Source organism: Macrobrachium nipponense, chromosome 39 (genome assembly GCF_015104395.2).
Source record: "Macrobrachium nipponense isolate FS-2020 chromosome 39, ASM1510439v2, whole genome shotgun sequence".
Lineage (NCBI taxonomy): Eukaryota > Metazoa > Arthropoda > Malacostraca > Decapoda > Palaemonidae > Macrobrachium > Macrobrachium nipponense.
The window spans coordinates 18,302,805-18,327,141 of NC_061099.1; the positions used below are offsets into that span (position 1 = coordinate 18,302,805).

Below are 24,337 nucleotides of genomic sequence, written 5' to 3' on the forward strand. Positions count from 1 at the left end.
GCGGAAGTCCGGGGTCGGCAATACAAAGAACCCACCCAGGTGGCGGTGGCAACCGTCCTCTTTGGTACGGCAGCAATCGGTTTTTGAATTGCAGCCGTGGGTGTAACACCGACATTACATGTGGTGTGTACACCAAGGTGCGGTAGGCGACTTACATATGCTGGATGATATGATATTATAGTGGTGGTAGTAGTGGTTACCGTACCATGAGTGACCACTGCCGACCCCGCCAACAGACTGATCAACCCCTGTATGCTAGGCACTCCCGCAGTCCCAGCGACTCCCACACCTGTCCCAGGTCGTCCTTCGCTGATGGCACACCTGCGGAAGCAACAGTCGGGTTAGTTAGAGGGGTTTCCTCACGCTTGGGGGGAGAAGAACCCCACCCAGAGCGGACGGAAGACCCCGAGTACAACTGGACGTCCGGGTGTAGCGGGCGCCCTCCTCCACACTCGACGGATCGAGAGAGGAGAAGGACTCCGCTACCCCCCCCTCCCCGCAGGGGAAGGCGCGAAACGTGGGGGCTGGCCCGGGGGGCAGGAAAGACGACAAAGTGTCCATTACCAAAGGAGTCACTGGACTTTCCGATGACTTCTTTGGCGGCCTAAGTCTCTTCCTGCCCTCGTACAGAACCCACTGCGCCTCGGACCAAGCATACATGTTACACATGGCTCGTTGCGGGAGCACTCTCGCCCCCGACAACGAGTACAAACCTCGTGTGGATCCACATCCACAAATGATCTGAATCCGCCGCATCTACGCCCCTCCAGCCCGGGACACACTCTACGGGCGACTGGGGGGCGCGGCGAAATCTCCATTTCTTGATCACTCCATTACTCAATGAACAAAAGAAATGCAAAAGTACTTACAACATATACTCTCAATCACACTAGGAAAAAGAGGGCAGATACTCAAAGCAAACGACAAAGCGGGCAGAGCGATGACGAGCACGTCCTATCCCACACACGGCCGAAAGCAAAAGTGATTTGTTTACCTCCCGCCGCGTAACGATTCGGACAAGCAGTTAACTACCGTTCTTCCCCTTGTTCGAAGCTTACGACCGTTCCAGCTGCCGCTAGCTACTTCCTATTGTTAAAGGACCGATGGTTTGTATTACGTATCGGAACAAAGGCAATTTAGTGTGAATGTTGTGAGTGTAAGGAGACGTTGTCAAATGTAATGGGGGAGGTAATATGGAGGAGTAATGATAGTAGTTTATGTTTGACAACATCTCCAAAAGTTGTGTGAGAGAGAGAGAGAAATTGGTGGAAGAATGAATGGAAAGGTTAAATGGCGGTCGGAAGCATGTCTGTTGTGGTGCTCTGTAGTATGTCAGTGGAAGTCTGTTACAAGAGTCGTAAGCAGTGAGGCGTCTGGTGAAGTCAGAGTTGGGTTTGACAGCAGCTATCCTTTGGTAGTTAGTTGTTTTGGGGATATTTGATAATTTTGGGGTTGTAAAGTTGTTGTGCTAGTGTCTTGTTCTGGTGTGGTGAGGTGAAGAGGTTTGCTGTGCATTTCGGTGTCTGTGAGTGGTGGTTGGGGCAATGTTGGTTTTGGCGGGTTTTTGTGCTGGGGGAAGTCGTGTTCTTTCAGGGTGTTGGTGTTTGTCTGCAGTGATTTGTCAGGTTATTGAGTTGTGGGGTTGTGGGTCTCGGGTGGTTGGTTTGTGTTTGGTTGTTGGCGGTGGTTGTGTGTCGGCTAGCTTATAGCCTATATCCGGCGGACAGCACAGCCTAGCCCCGAGTATCAGAAGCCAGAGGTTAGTACCTGTTTGTGTTTTTTGTTCTGTATGTAGGTATGGGTCAATTGTCCTGCTGTATTTTGTAGTGTAAAGAGGAAAGTGTGATTGAGGGTGGGTTTGGTAGCCAGACAGATTTAAGTTTATGTGGGAGAGATTTGCGGCTTGCTCTTAAGCTTGTGATCCTGCCACAAGAAGAGACACGGCTTTGTCCATGATAGCAAGATCGGTTGACCCTGAGTCCTTGGTGCTAAGGAATAAGGACCTTTTAGAATTTCAGTTCCTGTTCCCTTGGACTAACCTGGAGGACACAATAGACCAACGCTGGGCTGACTCAAAGGACAGGTTAGTGTACCAGGCTGTGTGTCAAAGTCAGTCTCTCGTTCTTGGAGACGTCCCACCCCTCCTCAGCAGCAATCACGGAGATCGTCGCCTGGTAGGCTGTCTAGGAGTTTGGTTTCAGCAGGGCCTTCTCATTCGTCCCTGTCTAGGTCAGAGGACCAACGTCCCTTTCGTTTCCACTCTTACAAGTCAAGAAGGGGCTCCAGGGGCAGAAATAAGGGAGGGTTGTTGATAGGTTGGGTGCCTCTCCCTCTCCTTTGCCACGGGTGGGGTGGGTGGATCCCTGGCAGGCCAGTGGGCCAAGTGGCAGAGTTATAGTGTGGAGAAGTGGGTAGTAGATGTCCTTCGGGTGGGGTATCTACTACCATTTGACTTCTCTCCCCACTCTCAGACAAACCTCTGCTCAAGCGAGTGTATCCCCCAGATTCTCAGTTCTTGGCTCTCCGGGAGGAAGTGCAGAAGATGCTGGACAAAGATGCAACAGAGGAAGTGGTGCGTCCGTCACTGGGGTTTTACAGTAACATCATCTTGTTGCCCAACGCGTCAGGAGGATGGAGACCTGTGATCGACTTATCCACCTTGAATCATTTCATCAGGAAGATGAAGTTCAAGATGGAGACCCCGCAATCGGTGTTGGCAGCTGAGAGGGAAAGTGACTTCATGCTGTTGATAGATTTAAAGGACGCATATTTCCAGATCCCTATTCATCTGTTGTCCAGGAAGTTCCTTCACCTCTCTCTCGGAGGAAAGGCCTTCGAGTTCAAAGTCCTTTGCTTCAGGTTGACCACAGCCAATCAGGTGTTCACAAGGGTCTTCTCTCTCATCTCAAGTTGGAACCATGCTCAGGGGATCCATTTGCTGAGGTACCTCAACAATTGGTTGGTCTTGGCAAGCTCCAGAGAGAAGCTGCTGCAGGACAGAGATTGTCTACTTCGTTTTTTTCTAGAACTCTGCATCATGGTAAACCAAGAGAAGTCAAACCTCGTACCCAGTCAAAGGATTCTCTACCTGGGCATGGTCATCAATATGGCAGTCTCAAGGGTTTTCCTGTTGGAGAAGTTGCGAGTGGTGGCACCGACTTCCTATCGCAACCACATCAGTCAGCTCATCAGTGGCAGGTTCTTCTAGAAATTTTGTCTTCTCTGGAGAAGCTGGTCCCTCATGGGCGACTTCATCTCTGGCCTCTGCAATGGAGACAGGGAATTCTGGTCTCCGGCAGGGGACTAGCCCCTAATAAGGGTTCCTCTGTCCCAGGAAATGAGAGAAGACCTTCATTGGTGGTTGGACGACCAGAATTTCTTGAAGGGGTTCCTCTGCGTTCTCTTTGCCCAGACTTCCTACTGTTCTCAGATACCTCCCTCGCAAGTTGGGGTGCTCATTTTGGCGGCCTCATTACTTCAGGTGTTTGGAGTTTGAAGGACAAACAGCAGCATATCAACGTCTTACGAGTTAAAGGCAGCCTTTCTGGGTCTGAAGGAATTTTGGGAGAAAGTAGAGGGTCATTCTGTTGTTCTCATGTCGGACAACACCACGGTGGTTGCTTGTGTGAACAAGCAGGGGGGCCTGGTTTCACGTCAACTTCATGCCTTGACAGTCGAGGTTCACCAGTGGGTGGTCAGCAATTCGGTGGAGCTCTCAGCCTGGTATATCCCAGGCAGAAAGAACGTGGTCGCAGGCAAGCTCGGTCGTCGGGATCAGGGGATCATATCCTAGGCACAGAATGGTCTCTACATCAGGCCATAGCAGACAAACTCTTCCAGGTTTAGGAGACCTATGCTGGACCTCCTTGCAACCCAGTTCAACAGGAAACTGGAGATAATCCTGTTCGGTGATTCCGGATCCTCAGGCATTAGCGGAGGACGTGTTCGAACATCCCTGGGACAACCTGGAGGTGTATGCCTTCCCTCCATTTTGTTTGATCTGTCAAGTCCTGATCAGGTTGATGAGTTTGCAGTCTCAGGATGACTTTGGTAGCCCCTCTGTGGCCGCAGGTGGAATGGTTTCCGGATCTGCTGTCGTCGTTGTCGGAGGTGGCAAGGGAGATTCCCCCCGGGCGGCATCTCCTGTGTCAGCCACATGTACAAAGATTCCACCAGTCAGTAGAATCCGTCTCTTCATGGTTGGAGGCTATCAAGTATCTACTCTGAGCGAGAGGCTTTTCTCAGAGGACAGCAGGGCATATATCCAGCAGTCTCAAAGTCTACCACTGCCGTTTACCAAGGCAAATGGGTGATTTACTGTGATTGGTGTTGTAAACCGGGTATTGCAATACATCCCCTGAACACCTGAATTAGCCCTAATCCCAATTAGCCCGAACAACTCTCAATTACCCATCCCACTAGTGGGAAATTTGTTTTTAACAGTCAGCGTTGCCAACGCTGCAGGTAAAAACTTCCTTGAGTTACCATCCCAGACGGTTGGCAACGCTGGTACAGGTGTGTGTCGTTACTCTTATCTTCCACAATTGCTTTTTGTTCGCGCCGCGGGAAGGTTGTTGACCTTCTGCAGCGCGAGTTTGATCCTTGTCCGACTCTCTCGGATGGTTACGATTATTGACGAAGAACTCAAGAATTACGGGACTTGGTTTTCGTTTGGATTGGATTGATATACAGATATTATGGATAAGACTTCGCTTCTACCCTCCACCTCAGCACCGGCAGTTTCGACTCCGTCTTTGATCTCTCCGACGTCGGCAGAAGCCACTGCACATCGCTCCTGCTCTTCCTGCAAGTGACGTATGAGTACTCTGAGATACGATAGACACTCTACATGCCAGGTATGTAGGAAAATTAAATGCGATGTGGAAACGCGGTGTGAAGAATGTTCAAGCTGGACAGTTGAAGAGATGGAAGACTACATCCGACATCGCAAGTCGTTAGCCAGTAAAGGAAGTAAACGCAAAGTAGATTCAGCGTCATCTGTAGGATCGCAAGCTCCTATACAACAACCGAAGGAGTTAGCTAGGATGAGGTAGTAAAACAGCAGATAGAGGATAGGATAGCAAATAGCATGACAAAAATTAATACGAGTCTTTTCCAACAATTTTCGATGAAAATGAAAATGTAGTAGTGTTAGGATGTCTAATCATAATTCTCTTTCAGCTCCCTGCCTGTTCCAGAACCAGCCCTAACGGGTGCTGAGGGTAATGAAGAACCACAAGCCTCAAAGTGGGTAGGTTCGTCGGCCCATCGGCGCGGAGGCAGGCAGTGAAGGACCCCCCCTTTACACCACCTAGAGTTTTGATAAATTAATTTGGAAAAATTTTAGCCAGGATCAGGGAATAGGGTGACTAAGACGATAGGGTCCGAGTTAGGATTGAGGACAAGCTACGAGCGTGCAGAGCGTCTCCTGGACGGACATCAAGTCTGAGTTCGTTGGCATCCAGCCTTAAGGCAGACGTTCTCCATCTTTATCTTCTAATTGTGTCCGGTTCGAGGACACAAGTAAAGTTTACGGTTCCGAAAGTGCGGGATCCTGTTCCTTTTCCAGCTGTCAACTATCCTTCCTATGTCTTAGAAGATCCTATTTCTTCTTCCCCTGTATCTGTCTTCCCTACCCCTTCTTCTAGTAATGCGGATCAAGGAGCCCCCCCTTCGGGTGTTCTAAGAAGTTCCCGTAGTAGTCGGATCGACTTGGCAGAGAGAAACGCAGATCTTTTGGGCCTCTCTAAAGGCTATAGGCTTTTGATTAAAGGTTGCATTATTAATGGTATTATGAACATTAGAGATTATGTGACACAAGAATGTCCAGAATTTTTGGAGGACATGCTGCAAGACTTTCAAGGAGGGTCAGAATCAGTGTATTATATGTCCCTTAAGAGAGAGTCTCATGCCGCCTCCGGGGTCGCCGCAGTCCCTTTTCTTCCGCTCCCACAACCTCTGCCTTGCCACTTTTAGTTTCCTCTATGACTCCTTCTTCTTCTTCTTCTTCTTCTTCTTCTTCTTCTTCTCTTGCTTTTCCTGCGGCTCGCGCACCTTCCACCTTTCCTACATCTTCTTTCCAAAGCCTTCCTTCGTCTCAGGTAAATTTACCAGAGCCAACTTTTCCGTCGTCTTCGTCTTTCTCTCTTACGCCCTCAGTACAGTCGGCTTCGGTAAGGGGTATCTCCGGTCAGGGAGGAACACAGACTTACGTAACAGGAGTTCTGGGTCCTAATCAGTGGCTTATGCAGGATTCTTCGCTCCCGCAGCAGTCGGTAGCTCAGAAGGCAGCGGATATATCTCAGGCGTTTCAGGTAACACAAAGTTCTGACATACGCGTTTCTGCCTCGCCTAGTCGAGAGGCATCACGATTGAGCGAGGTACAGCTGTCAGCTTCGACGTTTACTGCTGCGGACCCTTCTGGAGTAACCTCTTCCCCTTTCATTCTTCCCTCCTCTTCCTCGATCCAGGCACATTCGGTTCCGCTCTCTTTTCCTTCGGCAAGATATAACACAGTAGGTTCGGTCCCGGACAGGTTTCTTCCGCACCGAAACAAGGGGATTTCTCCCCAGGACTTTTCTTCCCTTCCACCTCTTGGGAGGGGTTTACTATTGCTCCAGAGGCGGAAGGACAGCAACCAGGTTTAAGTGATAATTTAGCAGACTTTTTCATCGTTGGATGGACCGACTCTGGCCCTCCTCTGCCTTCTTTGGCCCAAACCGTTCGGCGGCTGCGGAAGAGGAATCGATTCCCAACTTCGGGATATTCCGGTGGACTTGGGCTGTTCCTCTGGCTAATAGCAATGTTATAGGCGTATGCTGGATTATGTGACTGCGCTTTACCCGCAAGCGAGAGCTACGGAGGATCAACATGTTTCGAATCAGTCATATTTGAGACATTCTATGCTACCAAACCAACTCCAGCACCTTTTTCGTGCGGTTTAGTCTGGTTTGACCGTGTCAAACAAGCGATGCAAGAGGCAGACGGTAGGTTGGCTGCGGCAGTAGCTGCCAATAGACAGGATATTTCGCTTCTCTCACCGCGTAATGCGATTTATGCAGTCCGGGGAACCCTTCGGCAGGGACCAGGTTTACCGCTCAACGAATCGGTTGAGGCGATCTGTGTAGGTCTCCGGCAGCGTCTAGACTCGTAGGAATTTCGCTAAGAGAAGCGGGAGTGTTAGAGGACGTCTTGCGTAACCAGACGGAGGCCCTCTCTCACACTCTGGATATTATCAAGCCTGATGGGGTTTCTAAAAAAATGACGGTTACGTTCCCTCAGATCCGGGACTGTTCGACAACTTGATAACGTCAGTCTCGATTGGGCTTAGCGCATCAGGCGAATGTGCTAGCTTCCTCTACGACGTTCGTAGGGAAAAAGAGAGGAGAAACTTCTATCTGAGTCACCTTCCCCCTCATTATCCGGACGTACACAAGAGAGTCTTACTTAGAGCTCCTATAAGCGTTAGCAGATTCTCTTTTTAAGGAGGGAGACGTATCCAATATGACTAACTTCGTGGCTTCCAATTCGGCAGTCGAATCGCAACAGGCCATGATTCGAGTAGCAAGCACAGGGCTCCCGGTCACCTAGAGGACACGTAGGGCTTCCCCTATGAGAAGACAGGGACTTCTAAGTCTCCCCCTAGATCACCTAAGAAGGTGCGCTTTGCGGAACAGGGCGGGTTCAGGCCCTTCTTCCTCATCATCCGCTAAGCCTTCGTCGGCTCGGAATTTTACGAAGTAGGACATGTCCCTCGTTCTGCACAGGTAGGAGGCTGTCTAGCCCCTTTCTACCAGGTATGGAAGGAGTGGGGAGCAGAGGATTGGGTGGTGGAAGTTCTGAGGGCGGGGTATCGGATCCCCTTTCACTCCCTTCCTCCTCTGTCCACCCTCTCCCGTATACCTTCCGAGTTTATTCCCAGAATTTCCCATAAAGGAATAGCTCTAACAAAGGAGATTCAGGAATTCTCGGAGAAGGGGGCACTAGAAACGGCCCCCCCATCTCCGGGGTTTTACAGCAGGATCTTCGTTGCATCGAAAGCTGGGGGCAAGTGAGGCCGATAATAGATCTTTCGAACCTCAACAAATGGATAGTAACTGCGGGGTTTCACATGGAGACCGCGCAGTCTGTATTACGGTCAGTCAGAAGGGGGATTGGATGGTGTCGGTGGACCTAAAGGACGCGTATCTCCAAATTCCGGTTCATCCGGAATCTCGGAGATATCTCAGGTTCGTATCTTCCGTCGGCACCTTCCAGTTCAAAGTTCTCCCCTTCGGGCTGACTACAGCGCCGCAGGTATTTACGAGGGTCATGTCTCCAGTATCGGCAATTATGCATCGTCGGGGTTACAGAATGCTAAGATACCTAGACGACTGGCTAATTCCTAGCCTCCTCCCTGGAGGAGATATTAAAGGCGAGGAGGGACTTCCTTCTTGAACGTATGCGGGATGTTAGGAATTCGTCTGAACTTTGCAAAGAGTTCTCTAGTACCAACACAATCTATGACTTATTTAGGGATGAGGATTCTCTCTCTTCCTTTCAAGGCTTTCCCATCACCAGAGAGAATACAGTCAATACTAAACAAGTGAACCTGTTTTGTCAAAAAGGGAACAAATAGCGTCATCATGGAGAAGTCTATAGGGAAGAATGTCGTCTCTATCCTTTTGATTCCAGGGTTCTCGTCTCCGGATGCGTTCGCTACAGGGACGTCTCAGGAATCTTTGGGACTTCCGAAACGAGAACGCAGTTATAAGCTGGAGCGATTCTTGCCTCTCGGATCTCTGTGGTGGTCAGAAGAAAAGCAACCTGACACGCGGAAAGTCCCTAGTCTCTTCTCATTCCCGACTTTCACCTGTATACAGATGCCTCAAATCAAGGTTGGGGAGCAACCTTGGAGGGAAAAAAAAAACTCAGGCGTCAGGTCTTTGGGGGAAACGGGAAAGAGAGGAATCAATCAATTTTCGGGAACTCAAAGCGATAGAAGAAGTGCTCAAATATTTCTCGGAACTAGTACAAAACAGAGTGATAGCATTGTTTTGCGACAACGTAACAGCGATCTCATATCTCAAGAACTTGCTGGAGGAACGAGATCAACAGAACTAAATCTAGTAGCCCAAAGAATCCTGAGATGGTGCGAAGACCAAAGAGTGTCTCTCCTTCCCCAGTTTGTATCGGGAAGCCTCAATGTTCTGGCCGACTCTCTAAGTCGCGCACGTCAGGTACTGGGAGGAGAATGGACATTAACACAAGGATGTAGTACGTCAGGTACTCAGGATGGTGGCCGGCGACGGTAGATCTATTCGCGACGAGACTAAACCATCGTCTGCCAATATATTTCTCCCCGGTAGGGGATCCGATGTCAATAGGAACAGATGCAATGCTACAAAGCTGGGATCACATGCAGGCTTATGCGTTCCCACCCTTCGGTCTCATCCATCGAGTTATCAGGAAACTGAGGGAGAGCGACAAGGTGAGTTTGACATGATAGCTCCTTTCTGGACACAACGCCATGGTTCCCGGAACTGTTGGAGCTCATCATAGATATTCCCATGCTCCTTCCTATTCGGAAGGATCTACTCAAACAACCACACTTCCACCACTACCATCAGAACCCTCGCATGCTAAACCTAGCTGCTTGGAGACTGTCGAGCGAGCAGCAAGAAAAACCGGACTATCTAAAGAAGTGGCTAAGCAGCTTTCTTTGTTAACTTGAAGGAAAATCAACACGGAAACTGTACCAAGTCAGATGGACTATTTACAGGGGATGGTGTCGGAAAGAGGGTCATTCTATTTCTAGACCTTCAATTCCTAAAATAGCAGACTTCCTTTTATTTCTTAGGAAAGTCAAGAGACTTTCACACTCGGCGATAGCAGGCTACCGCTCGATGCTCAGTAATACTTTTAAATTTCACCTTCCAGAGATCTCAACGAGTAGGTGTATTCATGATCTAATACGATCCTTTAAGATTGAAAGACCAGGATTACCGAATCGAGCACCACCATGGGATTTGTCGGTAGTGCTTCGTTTTCTAAGTTCCCCAGAGTTCGAACCAATCGAGAATCTGACATTAAGACAGTTAACAAAGAAAGTTCTCTTCCTTACTGCATTAGCAACAGCGAAGAGAGTGAGTGAGCTGCAAGCAGTATCCAGGCTCGTTTCGTACAAAGGAGACGATATTTTCTTGTCTTTTCTGCGGAATTCGTGGCGAAGACAGAGTCGGAGGCGAACACACTGCCAAGGTCATTCAGGGTATTGGCCTTGAGAGATTTTGTCAATGGAGACCCGGAAGAGATGCGATTTGATGCCCGGTGCGAGGCGCCCCCACTCTCAACACTTAAAGAGTAATTTTATTTCATGCCCGGGTACTGAAGAAAGCTTCGCCCATTTTTCTCCCGCGGTGACACTTTTATTATCTCCTCGGAATCCTTCACGGCCGATCTCGAAAAATGCAATTAGCTTCTTCCTAAGAGAGGTAATATCACAGGCTCATGCGGGTTCGCATTCGGTAAATACAAATCCAATACTACCGCGAGCGCATAGTATTAGGGGGATGGCTACATCATCTTCCTTTCTCAGAAACTACTCGGTGTCTTCAATTCTAGAGGCGGCTTCTTGGAAGTCTGTTTCAGTATTTACATCGTTCTATTTAAGAGACGTTCAGTTTGCTTCATCGGAAGGCTACTCGTTAAGCCCGTTCGTAGCGGCGAACACTATTATATAGGTTAAGTTGGGGAAAGTATAGGTTAAGCCGGTGAAGGTAGAATAAAATTGGTTTGGTTTAAGGTCTTTCTGACATTTAGATAGGAAACCGCTTTGGTCTCCAGAGGTCTGGACAAAGTGTTACTAGAATAGGTTAAACGTAGTTAGATACGTTTATAGTCAGTCTTCTTACGAGAGTCCGAGGGGTGCTCTCGTTAGGCTAGACCTTGGACCGCATAGTGTCGGCGCGAGGACTACAGCGTAGTCTGGTCATAAGCGCTCGACAAACAGAGGATCACAGAGGACTTCGGCTCTGCACGCCGCTACTTGCACCTCCATACATGAGAGGCTATGAATAGCCACATGGGAGGATCGTCATATTCCTACACATCCCAGAGCTCTGGAGGATCCAGCTGGGAAGAAGTAGACGGACATAGACAGTACTGACTCGACAGACGATCGAAGTACTCTCCAATACGTCTCTGCACCGAAAGGAATAACAGATCAAGTGAGTTTAAGTTGCATAAGGGTACTAGATAGATTAGTGAATGAGTTACCATCTATACGGTAGTAAGAGGCGGGCAAGAGGATTGATCCCTCCCCCTCTAAGTGTTGTTAATCGGGCTAATTCAGGTGTTCAGGGGATGTATTGCAATATGAAGTTTTCATAATAAAACTAATATTGTAATACTCACCTGAACACCTGAATGATTCCCACCCTCCTTCCCCACATCAATCTGAACCAGATAAGCAATTGAGGAAGATAAGAGTAACGACACACACCTGTACCAGCGTTGCCAACCGTCTGGGATGGTAACTCAAGGAAGTTTTTACTTGCAGCGTTGGCAACGCTGACTGTTAAAAACAAATTTCCCACTAGTGGGATGGGTAATTGAGAGTTGTTCGGGCTAATTGGGATTAGGGCTAATTCAGGTGTTCAGGTGAGTATTACAATATTAGTTTTATTATGAAAACTTCATTTTTTTCCACTCGGAACCTCTATTCAGTACATAGCAGACTTTTTTACCTTCCTCAGGAATGAGAAAGATTTGTCCGTTTCTGCCATTAGAGGATACAGGACGGCCCCGAGTTTTATGTTATGTCTTACAGGTATCGACATCTCCTCATCCTGGGAACTCTCCTTACTAGTTGAGGGGTTTGAGCAGTCGTGTTCTCCTAGAGAGCTCAACCCGAACGTGGGAGGTTTCCCTGGTCTTAAGAAGTTTCACTAAAGCTCCTTATGACCCTTTGGATTGTTCATCAGACGAACTTGACACTCGAAACAGTTTTCCTCCTGGCCTTGGCGTCTCCAAAGAGAGTGGGGGAGCTACACTTCCTGAGCTATGATGTGAAGCACACCAGGGGTTGGCGGTCAGTGTCCTTCGAATTTGTCCCGGAATTTGTGGCCAAGACCCAGAATCTCTTGGTGCACGATGATAGGTTCACCTCCTTTTCCATTCCATCACTGGATGACTTTGTGGGCAGTGATTCTCATGAGCTTTTGCTATGTCTGCCAGGGTTCTGTGTTGCTATCTTAAAAGGACACAACATCTTAGGCCAGGTTGTTGTAGGCTTTTTGTTAGCACGGGCCATACGAAGAAAGAGGTGTCCAAGAATACAATCTCGTTTTGTATACATGAAGATATCAGACAGGTGTATTTGACTTGTTGATTCCGCCGCCGTCTGTGCAGGCTATACCACAATGTCAGGGGTATTAGTCCCTCTCTGGCTTTCAAGAAGAATTTGACGGTTCATAGAGTTCGGAGTGCTGGTACTTCGACACAGTCCACATTCACCTCTTTCTGTCTTAAAGATGTTGCCCACACATCTATGGACACATCTTCCCTAGGTCCTGTGGTGGCTGCCCAACAGATTGTGTAACTCATCGTTGCCCTTAACAGGGTACATTTGTATCTTACCTACGATGATTGTGTGGATGAATGGGTTGGCTGGTCTCTTTCTTTCTCTTGTACCTTTCCTTCTTCCTACAGGCGGGTTGAGGAACAGACACGTCATTCACTGGACTGGTCTGATACAGGTGAGTAAGGTAGTCATACTGATAGTTTGGTTGCTTGGTGTACAGATATCCAACCCTCTATTCGGTAGCATATACTCCATTCCTTAGCAAAGGGGAGTAAGTAGTAAAGAACCCTGGCGCATTGGTTTTATTGAACAGTCAAATTGTCTTGGAAAATGTCGAATTTCCTCAGCCTTGCTTCCAGCAACTTTTCAACCTCTTCAGCTCTTATGTTGCCTACTGGTAACCTTGATTATTCTACATTCCAGTTCATGTGAATTTTCTTTGAAACTATTTCAAAACATCTCATCATTACCGTTTATTTTTTTTTCTTAATGAATTTCTAAATTCTAATCATTTAAGTAGTTAACCATGGTTACAATCCTTTCATAACCACCTTGCTGTCCAGAATAGTATTCCTTCCCTCTTCTTCTATTACCTTTTCCCAGTGTCTGCCTTTTTTGCACCTCAACTATACTTTATGGCACTTCCAGTCCTTTATACTTCCTTTCTCATTTATTCACTTTGTAATCTTATCCTTTCAGTAATTAACCTTTGTATTCAGAATTTCTCACCAGGTACAACATGCATATCTCACCATTCACATGCTGTCAGTACACTTTCAACATAAATTCAAAATTTTCATAAACAAATTCAAAATTTTCAGCTTCTCCCTCTTGCATCTTAAAAGCTTCTTTTGGTTATCTTGCTGCTTGCTTCTTCTTGAACTTTACCTTCAGTCCTGCTTCCTTCTTGTCCACCTCTCACTATTATGTGGAGGTGCAACTGTGGGGTTTTATCAGTTCCATCTTTAGATCCTTTACTTTACCTTTATTTCCCAAATCTCCATCTTGTTGTTCAGTAACTCCAACTCCTCTTCACTGTCCTAAGCGCTGAATATCCCAAGGTGCTCAACTACGTAAATTTCATAAAATCATATATCGTAAGCCTTTCGTCTTCTTAGTCTATAATTCTTTTATCCATTAACTTAGCAGACAAGACTACAATATTACTTCATCTGGCTATTTAAATACTACATCCTCAAACCTGGTGTCTGTTTCTGTGGTAATTAAGGTCTCGTCCATTCACTATCTCATGGTAATTAAGGTCTCGTCCATTCACTATCTCATTTATGGTGGCACTTGTCACTTCTGTCACTACGACTAGGAACCTTCCAAAATTTGAAAAATGTTATCTAAAGAAGTCGGTTATCAATTTTTAGTAGTGGTATTGGAGGAGTTTTTGTCGTATTGGAAAGTAAAATAACAGAGCGTTGTAATAAAAATAGTTTTAATTTTCTAGTATATATAAAATGTAAATATACATGTTTACGAAAAAAAATTACAATAAGTTAAACTTGGTTTGTATCTATATACATGATCACAGTTAAAAAACCAAGTCTATACAGCTAACATTTTCACTGAGACAAAAGATACTTTTTTCTTGTATAACATATAACTCTTGACTACATCTAGAATTAACATAGTACAGACTCATTCACAGGCACGAGAAACTCTTTTAAAAGCATTCAACCAGCGCTATCTCCCTCATTTATTCACAACAAATATTAAATTATAGAAATTAAGTTTGTGAAAAGTACTTCAGCACAAAAAGATCAAACTAATGACTTTCCTCTCAGTAAAATAATTCCTAAATTTTACTAATACCAGCTCTTGGTAACACAATTAGCCAACTCTTACACAAACATTACTTCTCTCCTTATTTTACAGTTTTAAAATTTGTAATACAAGGGGTAGACAGCTGTTTCATTCCAGTCAGAATTATGAAGAAAGTTTAACATATAAAAATTTCAAGACAAGCTTCTTCAATAAAATAATGAAGCACTTCTTCATTGCACCAAATGTGAGCTTGATATGCTCATCTTGATTTATCACCTAAAAAAAAAAACAATGGCCTAGCTTACCTACCGTCGTCTATCTCGAGATCTAGATCTATGGCGACCATTCTTCTTAGTTTTATGAGGTTTACCAAATCCATTATCATAATACTTTTTGTCTTCCCTCTCATATTTTTTCTTATCAACTTCGTAACGCTCATACTTACTACTGCTGTACTTATTGGCATATTTGTCCCCTTTTTCCTTAACTTCATACTTGCTAGACTTCTCTTCTCTGTATCTGTCATTCTTCTCATAACGATCATTTTTGGGATATCTTTCCTTTTCAAAGCGATCATACTTCTCATAATTTCTTTGGGGAGAACGGGAATGTGATCTAGAACGTGACCTAACAATAGGCCCTTTATCCCTGTGAAAAGTGAGGAAAGAAAAAAAATTAAATTAGGAGTCACTAATATAAAATTCCAAATACCTGAAAGGTTAATGCAAAGTTTCTTGAAGATAATGAAATGACAAAGGGGGTAACTGTCTCACCATAAACATTAAACCAATTTGCATAATTACTGCTATACATACTTGTGCTTGGTAAACCGTGGGGGTGGGGTGACAGTCGGTGAAGGCGAACGAGAATACTTCTTGCTTGCTCTGTGACGATCCCTGGAGTGTGACCTTGATCTGCTTCTAGTTCGACTTCGTGAACGTGTGTGAGAGCGTGATGAATGAGAATCCCGACGGTGCTTCTTGCGAGACCTACGATGAGGTGATCTGGATGGAGTGCGGCTGCGACTTTTAGAACGGCTACTACTAGCACTTCTTTTCCTTGCAGAATTTCTGTAAAGAATATAAGAAAAAATATGAATATACAAAATATATCCACCTACAAATTTACAAAAGTACTACTCATATAGTATACATAAATTAAAACTGTATGAGAGAGAGAGGACCCACCTTTCTGGAGACGAAGAACGTTTATGAGGGGACGTATTTTTGCTTGGAGTATTATTTCTGGAGCCAGGACTGAAGGCGGTGTTTGTCTGTGGGGTCGCTAAAGAGGCTACTGCTTTACTTCTTAACCTAGCTTCTTGTTGCTCTCTCCTAATCTCTTCAACTTTGGTTTCAAGAGCTTCCAATTTTACCTGTAAAGATAAAAGTAATTTCTGTCACTCCCCAAACTTTAAAACCTATGCATACTTCAATCTAAGACAAGGTCAGTGGTAGTGTTTGAGGATTAAAATACTCTTCAAATAATTCACATGAGATTAAACTAACTTTTATCAATAATGGAAACAGAATAAAAGAAACAATGGAAACCAAATAAAATTATACAGGTGGCAACTGTTTCTATTTAATGCCTTGTTGCCAGATGTATAAGAAGTTTGAGGCTTAAAACTTTGTAGTGGCCAAGGGAAGGATAAATGTATACAGGACAAACCTTTTAAAATCTTATGGCAAACAGTTATGTGATATTAATTGCCAACATTAACAAAGTACTGCTGAGAATGCTATCGTGAGGTACTTCGTTTACCACTTAGTAAATTATAAGCTAAAAGCTTTAAACTATAAGCAATTATTCTTCTGATATGAAAGTCTTATGACTCTATTGGCCAAACTCAAGGTTTCTTTTTGCAAATATTGGAAAACAGCAGTTGTTACCCAACTGGCTAATGTTCAAACTTGTTCATTCTCTGCCTGTTGACAATCATTATCAATTCCCTAGTCTAAAATATGATTTTTACAAGATCTTGAGTGCTTGTGCTAATCTTTCCCTTTTCAATGCTGTTACAGAAATCCTTATATCAAGTAGTTTATATGATTTGTATTGTCTTCACAAGTGCTTTTGACTGTGCTGATCATGTAACCATTTTCACACTAAGATACATGGGAGTTAAAGGAGCATTTAATGCTTTATATCTTTAAAACTTTAACAGATTGCAAAAAGTTTATGGGAACTTTAATGAATAGGCGATTGTAATCTTAGCATTCCTTTGAGCAATGTTCTTGGCCACTATTACTATATATGTACAACACATGATAAGTTCTGATAAGCTGGTTTATCCAGTTGATTGCACTCATATGCATTATTCATCTGCAGTTAGTTACTATCTAACAGAGATTAAGGTCATATTAGCATATGGTGGGCAGATATCATGTGAAGAAAAAGTGAACCCCAGCAACACTGAACCTTGATTGTTATATGTCTCAGCAATCTGATAATATTTTTTATCCACCCCTTTTCCCTTCTTTTTCACACTTCCAGTCAGGGCTACACAAGAACAATTTTCCATTTAATTCAACTCCTATCTATCTATCTATCTATCTATCTATCTATCTCTATCTATCTATCTATCTATCTATATAAAATATAAAACAAGTTTATAATAAAACATAAAATTTTTTTAATACAAACCGATTTGCAGAATCGAGTTTCATGAAAATTCCATCTTTTGTCTCTTAGGCATGAGGAGGATCATTAAGTAAGAGCCACCTGGATACAAAGAAAGGAACCAACTACCTCCCTAGTTACCTCATACATGCAAGCACCAAGATTCAAAAAGGGCTGAGAGGCAGAAAGTAAGTAGTATATGTTAGGTTTATGTGCAAAAAAATTTACCATGAACACTAAATCTGTTTCAACACAGCCCCACCTAGTATATCTATAGTCTTAAATCTCAATTTAAGTAGAGGCCAAAAAGGTGTTTTAATTATGTTTGCCAGGAGGTAGAAAGAGCAAGGTTCATATCTGGCCTATCACCAACACATTCTTAATTGAGTGATATTCTACTAGTTGGCCCCCTCAACCAGTTAAAACCAAACTGATCCTTAGACACAATCCTTTTCCAGTCAATTGCATGCATAATTCTAGAAGAAAGTGCTCAGGGGTATTAACCTCTGAAGGTGCCTGCTTCCTTGGCTGGGAATGCTAAATTTATCTTGCTTCTGTGAATTCTCCATGTATTATTAACTCTGGTGTTTGTTCCGGCATTCTTATGGTCAGGACATGCAAGTCTAATAATTCCGTTCTATTGTATGCTTGGAGTAGGATAAATAACAGCAAAAGTAAGCTAAATTTTATGTAGACTAGCATAAACCAAATATAGGTGATTTTGTTTCTGCCACCCTTTTTGGACCTACTAATGCAGATCAGTGCTGGCTGTGTTTCTCGACAGTAAAGCTTAATTTCTAAAACAACTTTCTACTGTTAGTTAGTACTTAGAAAACGATATATGTAGTGAAGTTTGGTGTTTAGAAGCAACATGCTTCCACTTATTTCTAAAAACCTAAACTAAATTTATTTAGTAAAGCAAATAAGAATATCCATTAATGAATCAACAAAAAAAAATCATAAGATGAAAAGCACCAGAAAATTAGGGGTTTGTAACATGAGACAAAGTATTACAGCACATTTCAAACTTGAATATACCAACACCCATTATTACTATATTTATAACAAAATCGAGCAGCTTCATGGTAATAAGAACCTCAGTGGAATGTGGATATCTCTCAACAAAAGCTGTTGAGAAAAGAATACAGTCGACCCCTGGGGATTTCCGGGGGAATGTGTACCACAACCTGGTGGAAATATCCAACACTCCTCTAAAAATGCTTATAACTGCTTATTCTGATAGTTGTGGGATAAAAAAAAAAAAAGAAAAAAAAATCTATCTAAAAATGCTTATACCTGAATATTTTAAGTTTTTAGAAAAAATGCAATTAGTCACAAAATGTGAAAATACAGTAATTAGCTAATATTTCTGTGAGAAAATCTGTGAAATCCACAAAAAGGTGAAACCGTGAATAGGTGGGGGTCCACTACTACTACTATTTTTTTTTTCCTTTATAGAAATTACAGCAATAATTTCACTATCTACAGTTATATTCAATGTTTCGTTTCAATTTTGGAATATTTTCAAAAGCCAGTCTGAATAAGTGTGAGCCCTTACAAACTATCAAGTCTGTCTTGGATATAACTACACTACTTTAACTAAAGGGTGTCTAATTTCAACATACTTAAAAATAACCTATTCCGCAAAATCTGAGTGCGCCAAGATAAGGAAAATTACTTAGGCTATATCAGAATCAACACTCCCTTTGACAAGCACCCACATGGCCTAATTTCTCCTGGAGAAATACTATTACATTTGAACAATCAACGACATTACATAGACACTTGAGCAGGGGTAATAAACACCAAGATGGAGATTTTCAACTAGGTTCCAGATGTGCACAAGTAAAAGTCAGTGTGGTATGCTAAAACTGAATATTTCTTCTAGTTTACCCCATAACTGGAAAAAATCTTCACTGCCAAAAAGCACTCTTTTTACATGCTTCACCTAATGCACACAAATTTCATGATCTACACAACTTTATCAATAATGATTCCTCATACAGGCATACTGCCTAATGCGCTTTGTGTATTCATGCACATAGTACAGAACTGAACACAAATTGAAAATACACTTCCCATAAGGGTATAAAGCCAACTGCATATAGTACTCTGAATGCTCCCTCCCAGACTATGCTACCTACAAACTTTTTATTTATATGATCCATTTGATCTTTCATCATATAACTGTCCTACTTCAGTAACTGACCAGCTTTAATTGAAAACTGGAAAGAGGAAAAGCATTATATACTGATTATGATGCCAATTCCCCTAATGCAGTAATAAATGCAGAGAAAATAGCCCTGGAAACGGAATAAAATAAAATCGTTCAAATACATGTTTGCCATGCTAACTGATGTCCAGTTTCAAGGTTAAATTAACTTGAAAAATCTTGAAATTCACTGCACATGCCAAAATGATTCTCCGATTCAACTTTGCTCATTCTTCCATGCCAACCGTGAGAGAGAGGTGTGCTATTACTATGATGCACAAAAGAAAAAAAAATTATGCTAATCCTGGAAGAGGTGCTTGACATAATTCTGCACTCCAATAAGTCACATGATAGAATTAGCTGGGTGGGATGATTCATTATGGTCTGGCCATGCACAGTGAGATCTTTTTCATACGCCAACTAGAGAGCCATTTGGATAGATTAAGGCTATTTATGACTGATGGGTTTATAATGATCAAACCAAAACTATATAATGTATATAAATGTCTGCCACATAGAGAGACAGAATGCAACAATAATTATCCTCACATAAATGTACAAATATTATATCACATAAATAATGTATAGTCTGAAATATGAATTGAGGATTAAGGATTATTGATCATTTCAATGTGCTCCCTAAGCAGTTTTGAATTTCCCGTCTTTAAAAACCTTACAAACCAGAAACAATGGATTTCCTGGGTAAAACTACTGTATTCTTGACAATATATCCTACCAGCACTAAACATTTGACAGCTATGCATATTGATTTTAGCCTCAACCCAGAAAGTTAGGAGCCAATCTCAGAACTTCAAACCAGCATAGAACTCTTACAAGATTAAAAAAGTGACAAGCCAAAATCTAAAACTCTTTCCAGTTTTCAATGAGAAACCTTACTTTAAATAAACACTAACTTACTAGGGATATTGCCATCATTAAAAATCAATTGTGCTTTCAATTTGGCCTACAATTCTTAATAATTTTGAAGACTTTAGTGATCTCAATTAAAACCATGAATGACCTGTCAAGTACAGCCATGGACACTCAAACCTGGCTGCCTAGAGACTGACTGAGAGGGAGGCGGTGAGGACTCTCCATCCAGACAACGCAAGAACCTTCATCACAATCTCCACTAATGTCACGCAGCAGTCAAACGGAAGTTTAAAAGAAATCTTCCAAATCTGTAATTCAGTTCCTGCTTCTCCTTTCTAGTAGCGGCCATGTCTGGTTATCCACGGCTGTACCTGTTTAACTATAATATTAGCTTATGAATGCATTGCAATAATTATGGAAATTAACATAAGTTAATGACTTCCATAAAATGGCACACTACATTTATTACATGTATGTACCCATCTGCACCTTAAATTCACTAAATGTAACCTCAGAAGTTCAAATGTAGAGAAAAATATTTGTGTGATTACTAGAAATTTTGAAAATATTTGCTAATAAATTACGTAAATGTGACCAGTTGTCTGGTTTAAGTGAAACTAATTAGCTGATGTACTGTATTTCTGTAAGTACACAAAGATTTTTCGATCAATAAACAATGGATATTTACCTTTTTCCTGGTATACAACTGGAGAATCGAGGCAGCTACATCTTCTATGCTCTCCTGTGTCACATTAACCACGAGGTACCATGGAGGCTGTTCAGGTAAAGGCACTTTGAGAAACCTTGCTGCCAACCATATACAAGCACAGGCAATTGTCTCGGGCTTGTACCGTACAAAGACATCTGTCCGCAAGGCGTCATTCATGTAGTTCCTGTGGAAGAAAATACGTGCTGGGGGGTTTTGCAGCCTACAAGAGGCTCAAGAACTTAATGGTTACCAGGCACAAAACAATTAGGCAGTGAAGCTGCAGTAAGTCTTTATATCATGACACCTCACTAGAGGTTTCCCTTTCTGAAAGACAACTGACGCTACTTTCCTTTGTTAATAAAATGACATACAAACCAAGACAAAAGAAACAAGAGGTGCACAAGAGACTTGGATGAGATTGTCGCATGTGACGAAGCCCATCGATCTTGCCAGACCCTGCTCTCTCTCTCTCCTTTCCACCTTCCCAACCTGACCTATTTCCCTTACTTTCCACCATCCAATCTCTCTTCTTCCTTCCCCTCCTCCTTTCTCATCTCTCATGATGACTTCAACTGGAGTATGGCTGCCACATTCTTGCCTGTTGCATACATTATGCTTAACAGAAACACCACCTGCAAAGAGAGCTTAGTGCATGGTGTTCATCCCCAACCCACCATAGCAAAATCTTGCCTTCGCATATTATGTGCCAACGCAGCAACTTACACCACTTCCACTACTGAGTTACTTCATGAAATATATAATCATTTCTAGTCAATTCATTTTATGCTCTTCTTTAACAATACATTAAGACTGATGGCAAGGATACCAACTTTAGCACATTTCACTTCAAAGTTATCATCATGTGTGGTTCTTGATTCATCTGCATGCAGTTCCTGAAACACTTCCAGCCAGAGAGTTACTTACCTAAAAATGGTTTCAATGCAGACGAATGCAAAATCAAAACTTTTTCACATTATTTCAAAAGTACTGCATTATATCATTAGCAAATTAACTTCACGGCAACCAAAAAAGCAATCTTGATGCTAATTTAAAAAGTTACCATACTATGGCATAACTACTAAAAATCACTCAAGTTATTGCAATGCTTCTCAGAAAAATTGGTAATTATCATGAACTAGTGGCAAGTAAATGCTGGAAGGCACACTTTCTGTAGAGCATAAGAGGGAGTTGCTGCCAAAGGCACCAGTCAGGCAGAAACCACGTGTCGGCACCACACACAAGCGAAGGGGAGGCCACGAGTGACAGGGTGGGCGCCCAGCCAGACTACACGCCGTATGCCAGGCAGCACCACGCCGCACAGGCAGAGGGGAAGTGGAGGTGGTGGTGGTTGTGCAGATGGTCAAGGTTGTTGTGGTGGTGTTGGAGGGCGCTAGGGCAGTGCTGGTGGCCTCTCACCAACACTACTTACCTTGCCCCGCCTTCCTCTGAGATGGAACAAAACCACACATTAATATAATGCAAGTAATACAAGACAACGGGTAATTAGCACTCAAAATGGCTGCTGGTCATTTATCCTTAAAATATAATAAAAGTATATACCTCTGACAGTTTCTAATGACCAAGATATCTCAAATTACATTTGCATCTTGTCATGTTACCTATTTTATACAATTAATAATTGTCTAACCTTCATAGAATTATGAAAACTATTATAAAACAAAAATAGTGACCTAAAAGAAAAGCTCTGCACCAAGATCTTATGAAAAAATGTTTATTTTTTTATACTCAGTAATGACGTGCCTGGAACCAAACCTTGAGCCACTAAATGTAGCTGACCAAAAAACTCTAGTACACAAAAAATTAAAATAAAAATATTTTTAAAATCTAGTCATATAATAACACCCTAAATGTAACCACTGAATTACTCTTCTAATAATGAATCGATTGTGTTCATCTCAGCAAAATCATAAACTATGTTCTTAGGAATTATCATCTTTCTAACATTATACCCAACTCATGGAATTCTTTACATTTACAGTAATAAAACCTAATTAAAAAGACTAATTATTCTTCCTTAATAATGTAATGGTGACACTTTCTTATCATGATATGATTCTTGACCTTTCGAAGTATCCAAGAGTTTGATATGATGTCTTGAGGAAAGAGATAAGGCCTAAATAAAGAGCTGGAAACTGATGATTTTTTTGGGGGGGTGAAAGTAAAATCTTCAAAATAACCATTCTCATTCTCACTGATACATTTCTCCTTAAAACTGCTAGCCTTCCATTAGGTCCTTCTATAGCAGACTAGGGACCAGTACATGCCCTCATATAAAAGTGGTCAAGCATTGGGCTGTTAACTGGATCAAGTGAAGATAGTAGCTTGTTTACCAAAACACAATATATCAGTGATTCTGATCCTTCTGCAAAGGTTCAATTTACAATTTTTTGTTAATTCTACAGGAAATATTTTTTCCAGTGATAACTGCACTATCTTCACCATGTATGAATACCAGGAACCACTGGAAAATAAGAGTAAAAAGAGATACTGGTTGCTCCATCAAGTATGTAAACAATTAGGAAAGGAAAAGAAGATAAACTTCAGTGTCAACAACAAAAGCAAGCATTCAACTAACTACAATATGAAATGAACCCTTTGTGGACAAAGGAGAGAAAAATACTGGTTTTACAAGTCAATAAAAAGCTCTCTACAATAAACATGAATACGTAAGTAATAAAACTTAAGGATATACTATTCACAAAAATTTAATTTCACTCCAAAATTAAGCTGGAAACATGAAAGGCACAACTTACTAGTTACTGTCAAAAGGTGTTTTCCCATAAATGAAAATGCTATTACAATAGCTGCACAAATTTCCAGGGTAGAGATGAGTTCCTAACAAACTGCTGAATGACAATGACTAATCCTTTCATGACTGCGTGAATGCAACTGAGACAATTACCTGAAGGCCAGTTCTACCTAACTGGGGATGGGGGAATAACATTGCTGAGACCCTCCCATATGGACTTAGATATTATATGTTTACGTTAATGGAGATGGGACCTAAAAACAAGGAGTCTGATCAAATTAGAAATTTTGCATAGCGCTACAGTTGCTGAAATGACCGATGGCACTGCATCTTTGATAATTTGGTAGGATGTCCAAGAACCTGTCTTACACTAACATGTATTTAGGATGTTCACAATAGCTGTGATGCACTAAAATGGATGCCATATTTCAGAGGCTTTGAGAGATAAAGTATGTTAAGGCACTGAGCATCTGGTACCCATTCTAAGATGGTGGTGATGTTGGAGGGCAAAGGTTTCTAGTTTTAATACGTTGGCAGATTAATAAACAACCCTTCTTGGATTTTATGTCTAGAATTTTATGGCATTCATGCCAAGGCTGCAAGCTTTTCGACTTCACTGCCTTCAAGATAACAAAATAAAATTTCATGCAAGTTAATCCTCTTTCCTACAAAAATTGCGTAGAATGCACTCCAGTAGATCTATTTGGCTATAGTTAATAAGATTGAAGGTAGTTCCCAATGAAACTAACATGAGTACAAGCCCAAGAACAGGTCACTGTGGGAAACATTACATGACATGGGTTGGTTAGGAAAATA

General features: G+C 42.5%; 1 protein-coding gene and 1 long non-coding RNA gene across 2 annotated transcripts in view; both read right to left on the reverse strand.

Moving 5' to 3' along the window:
* Window positions 1-11,437, reverse strand: part of LOC135210533 (uncharacterized) — an 85,044-nt gene extending 73,607 nt beyond the window's left edge. Inside the window, exon 1 of the long non-coding RNA XR_010313531.1 lies at window positions 11,395-11,437. This is a non-coding gene — a long non-coding RNA (uncharacterized LOC135210533). The remainder of the gene's footprint in view (window positions 1-11,394) is intronic.
* A 2,551-nt stretch (window positions 11,438-13,988) lies between these two features.
* Window positions 13,989-24,337, reverse strand: part of LOC135210167 (cyclin-L1-like) — a 66,030-nt gene continuing 55,681 nt past the window's right edge. Inside the window, exons 5-8 of the mRNA XM_064242993.1 lie at window positions 20,731-20,935; window positions 15,523-15,710; window positions 15,151-15,405; window positions 13,989-14,983 (exon numbers count right to left, since the gene is read on the reverse strand). Coding sequence (XP_064099063.1) covers window positions 14,641-14,983; window positions 15,151-15,405; window positions 15,523-15,710; window positions 20,731-20,935 — 991 coding nt within the window. The 3' untranslated portion in view covers window positions 13,989-14,640. The remainder of the gene's footprint in view (window positions 14,984-15,150; window positions 15,406-15,522; window positions 15,711-20,730; window positions 20,936-24,337) is intronic.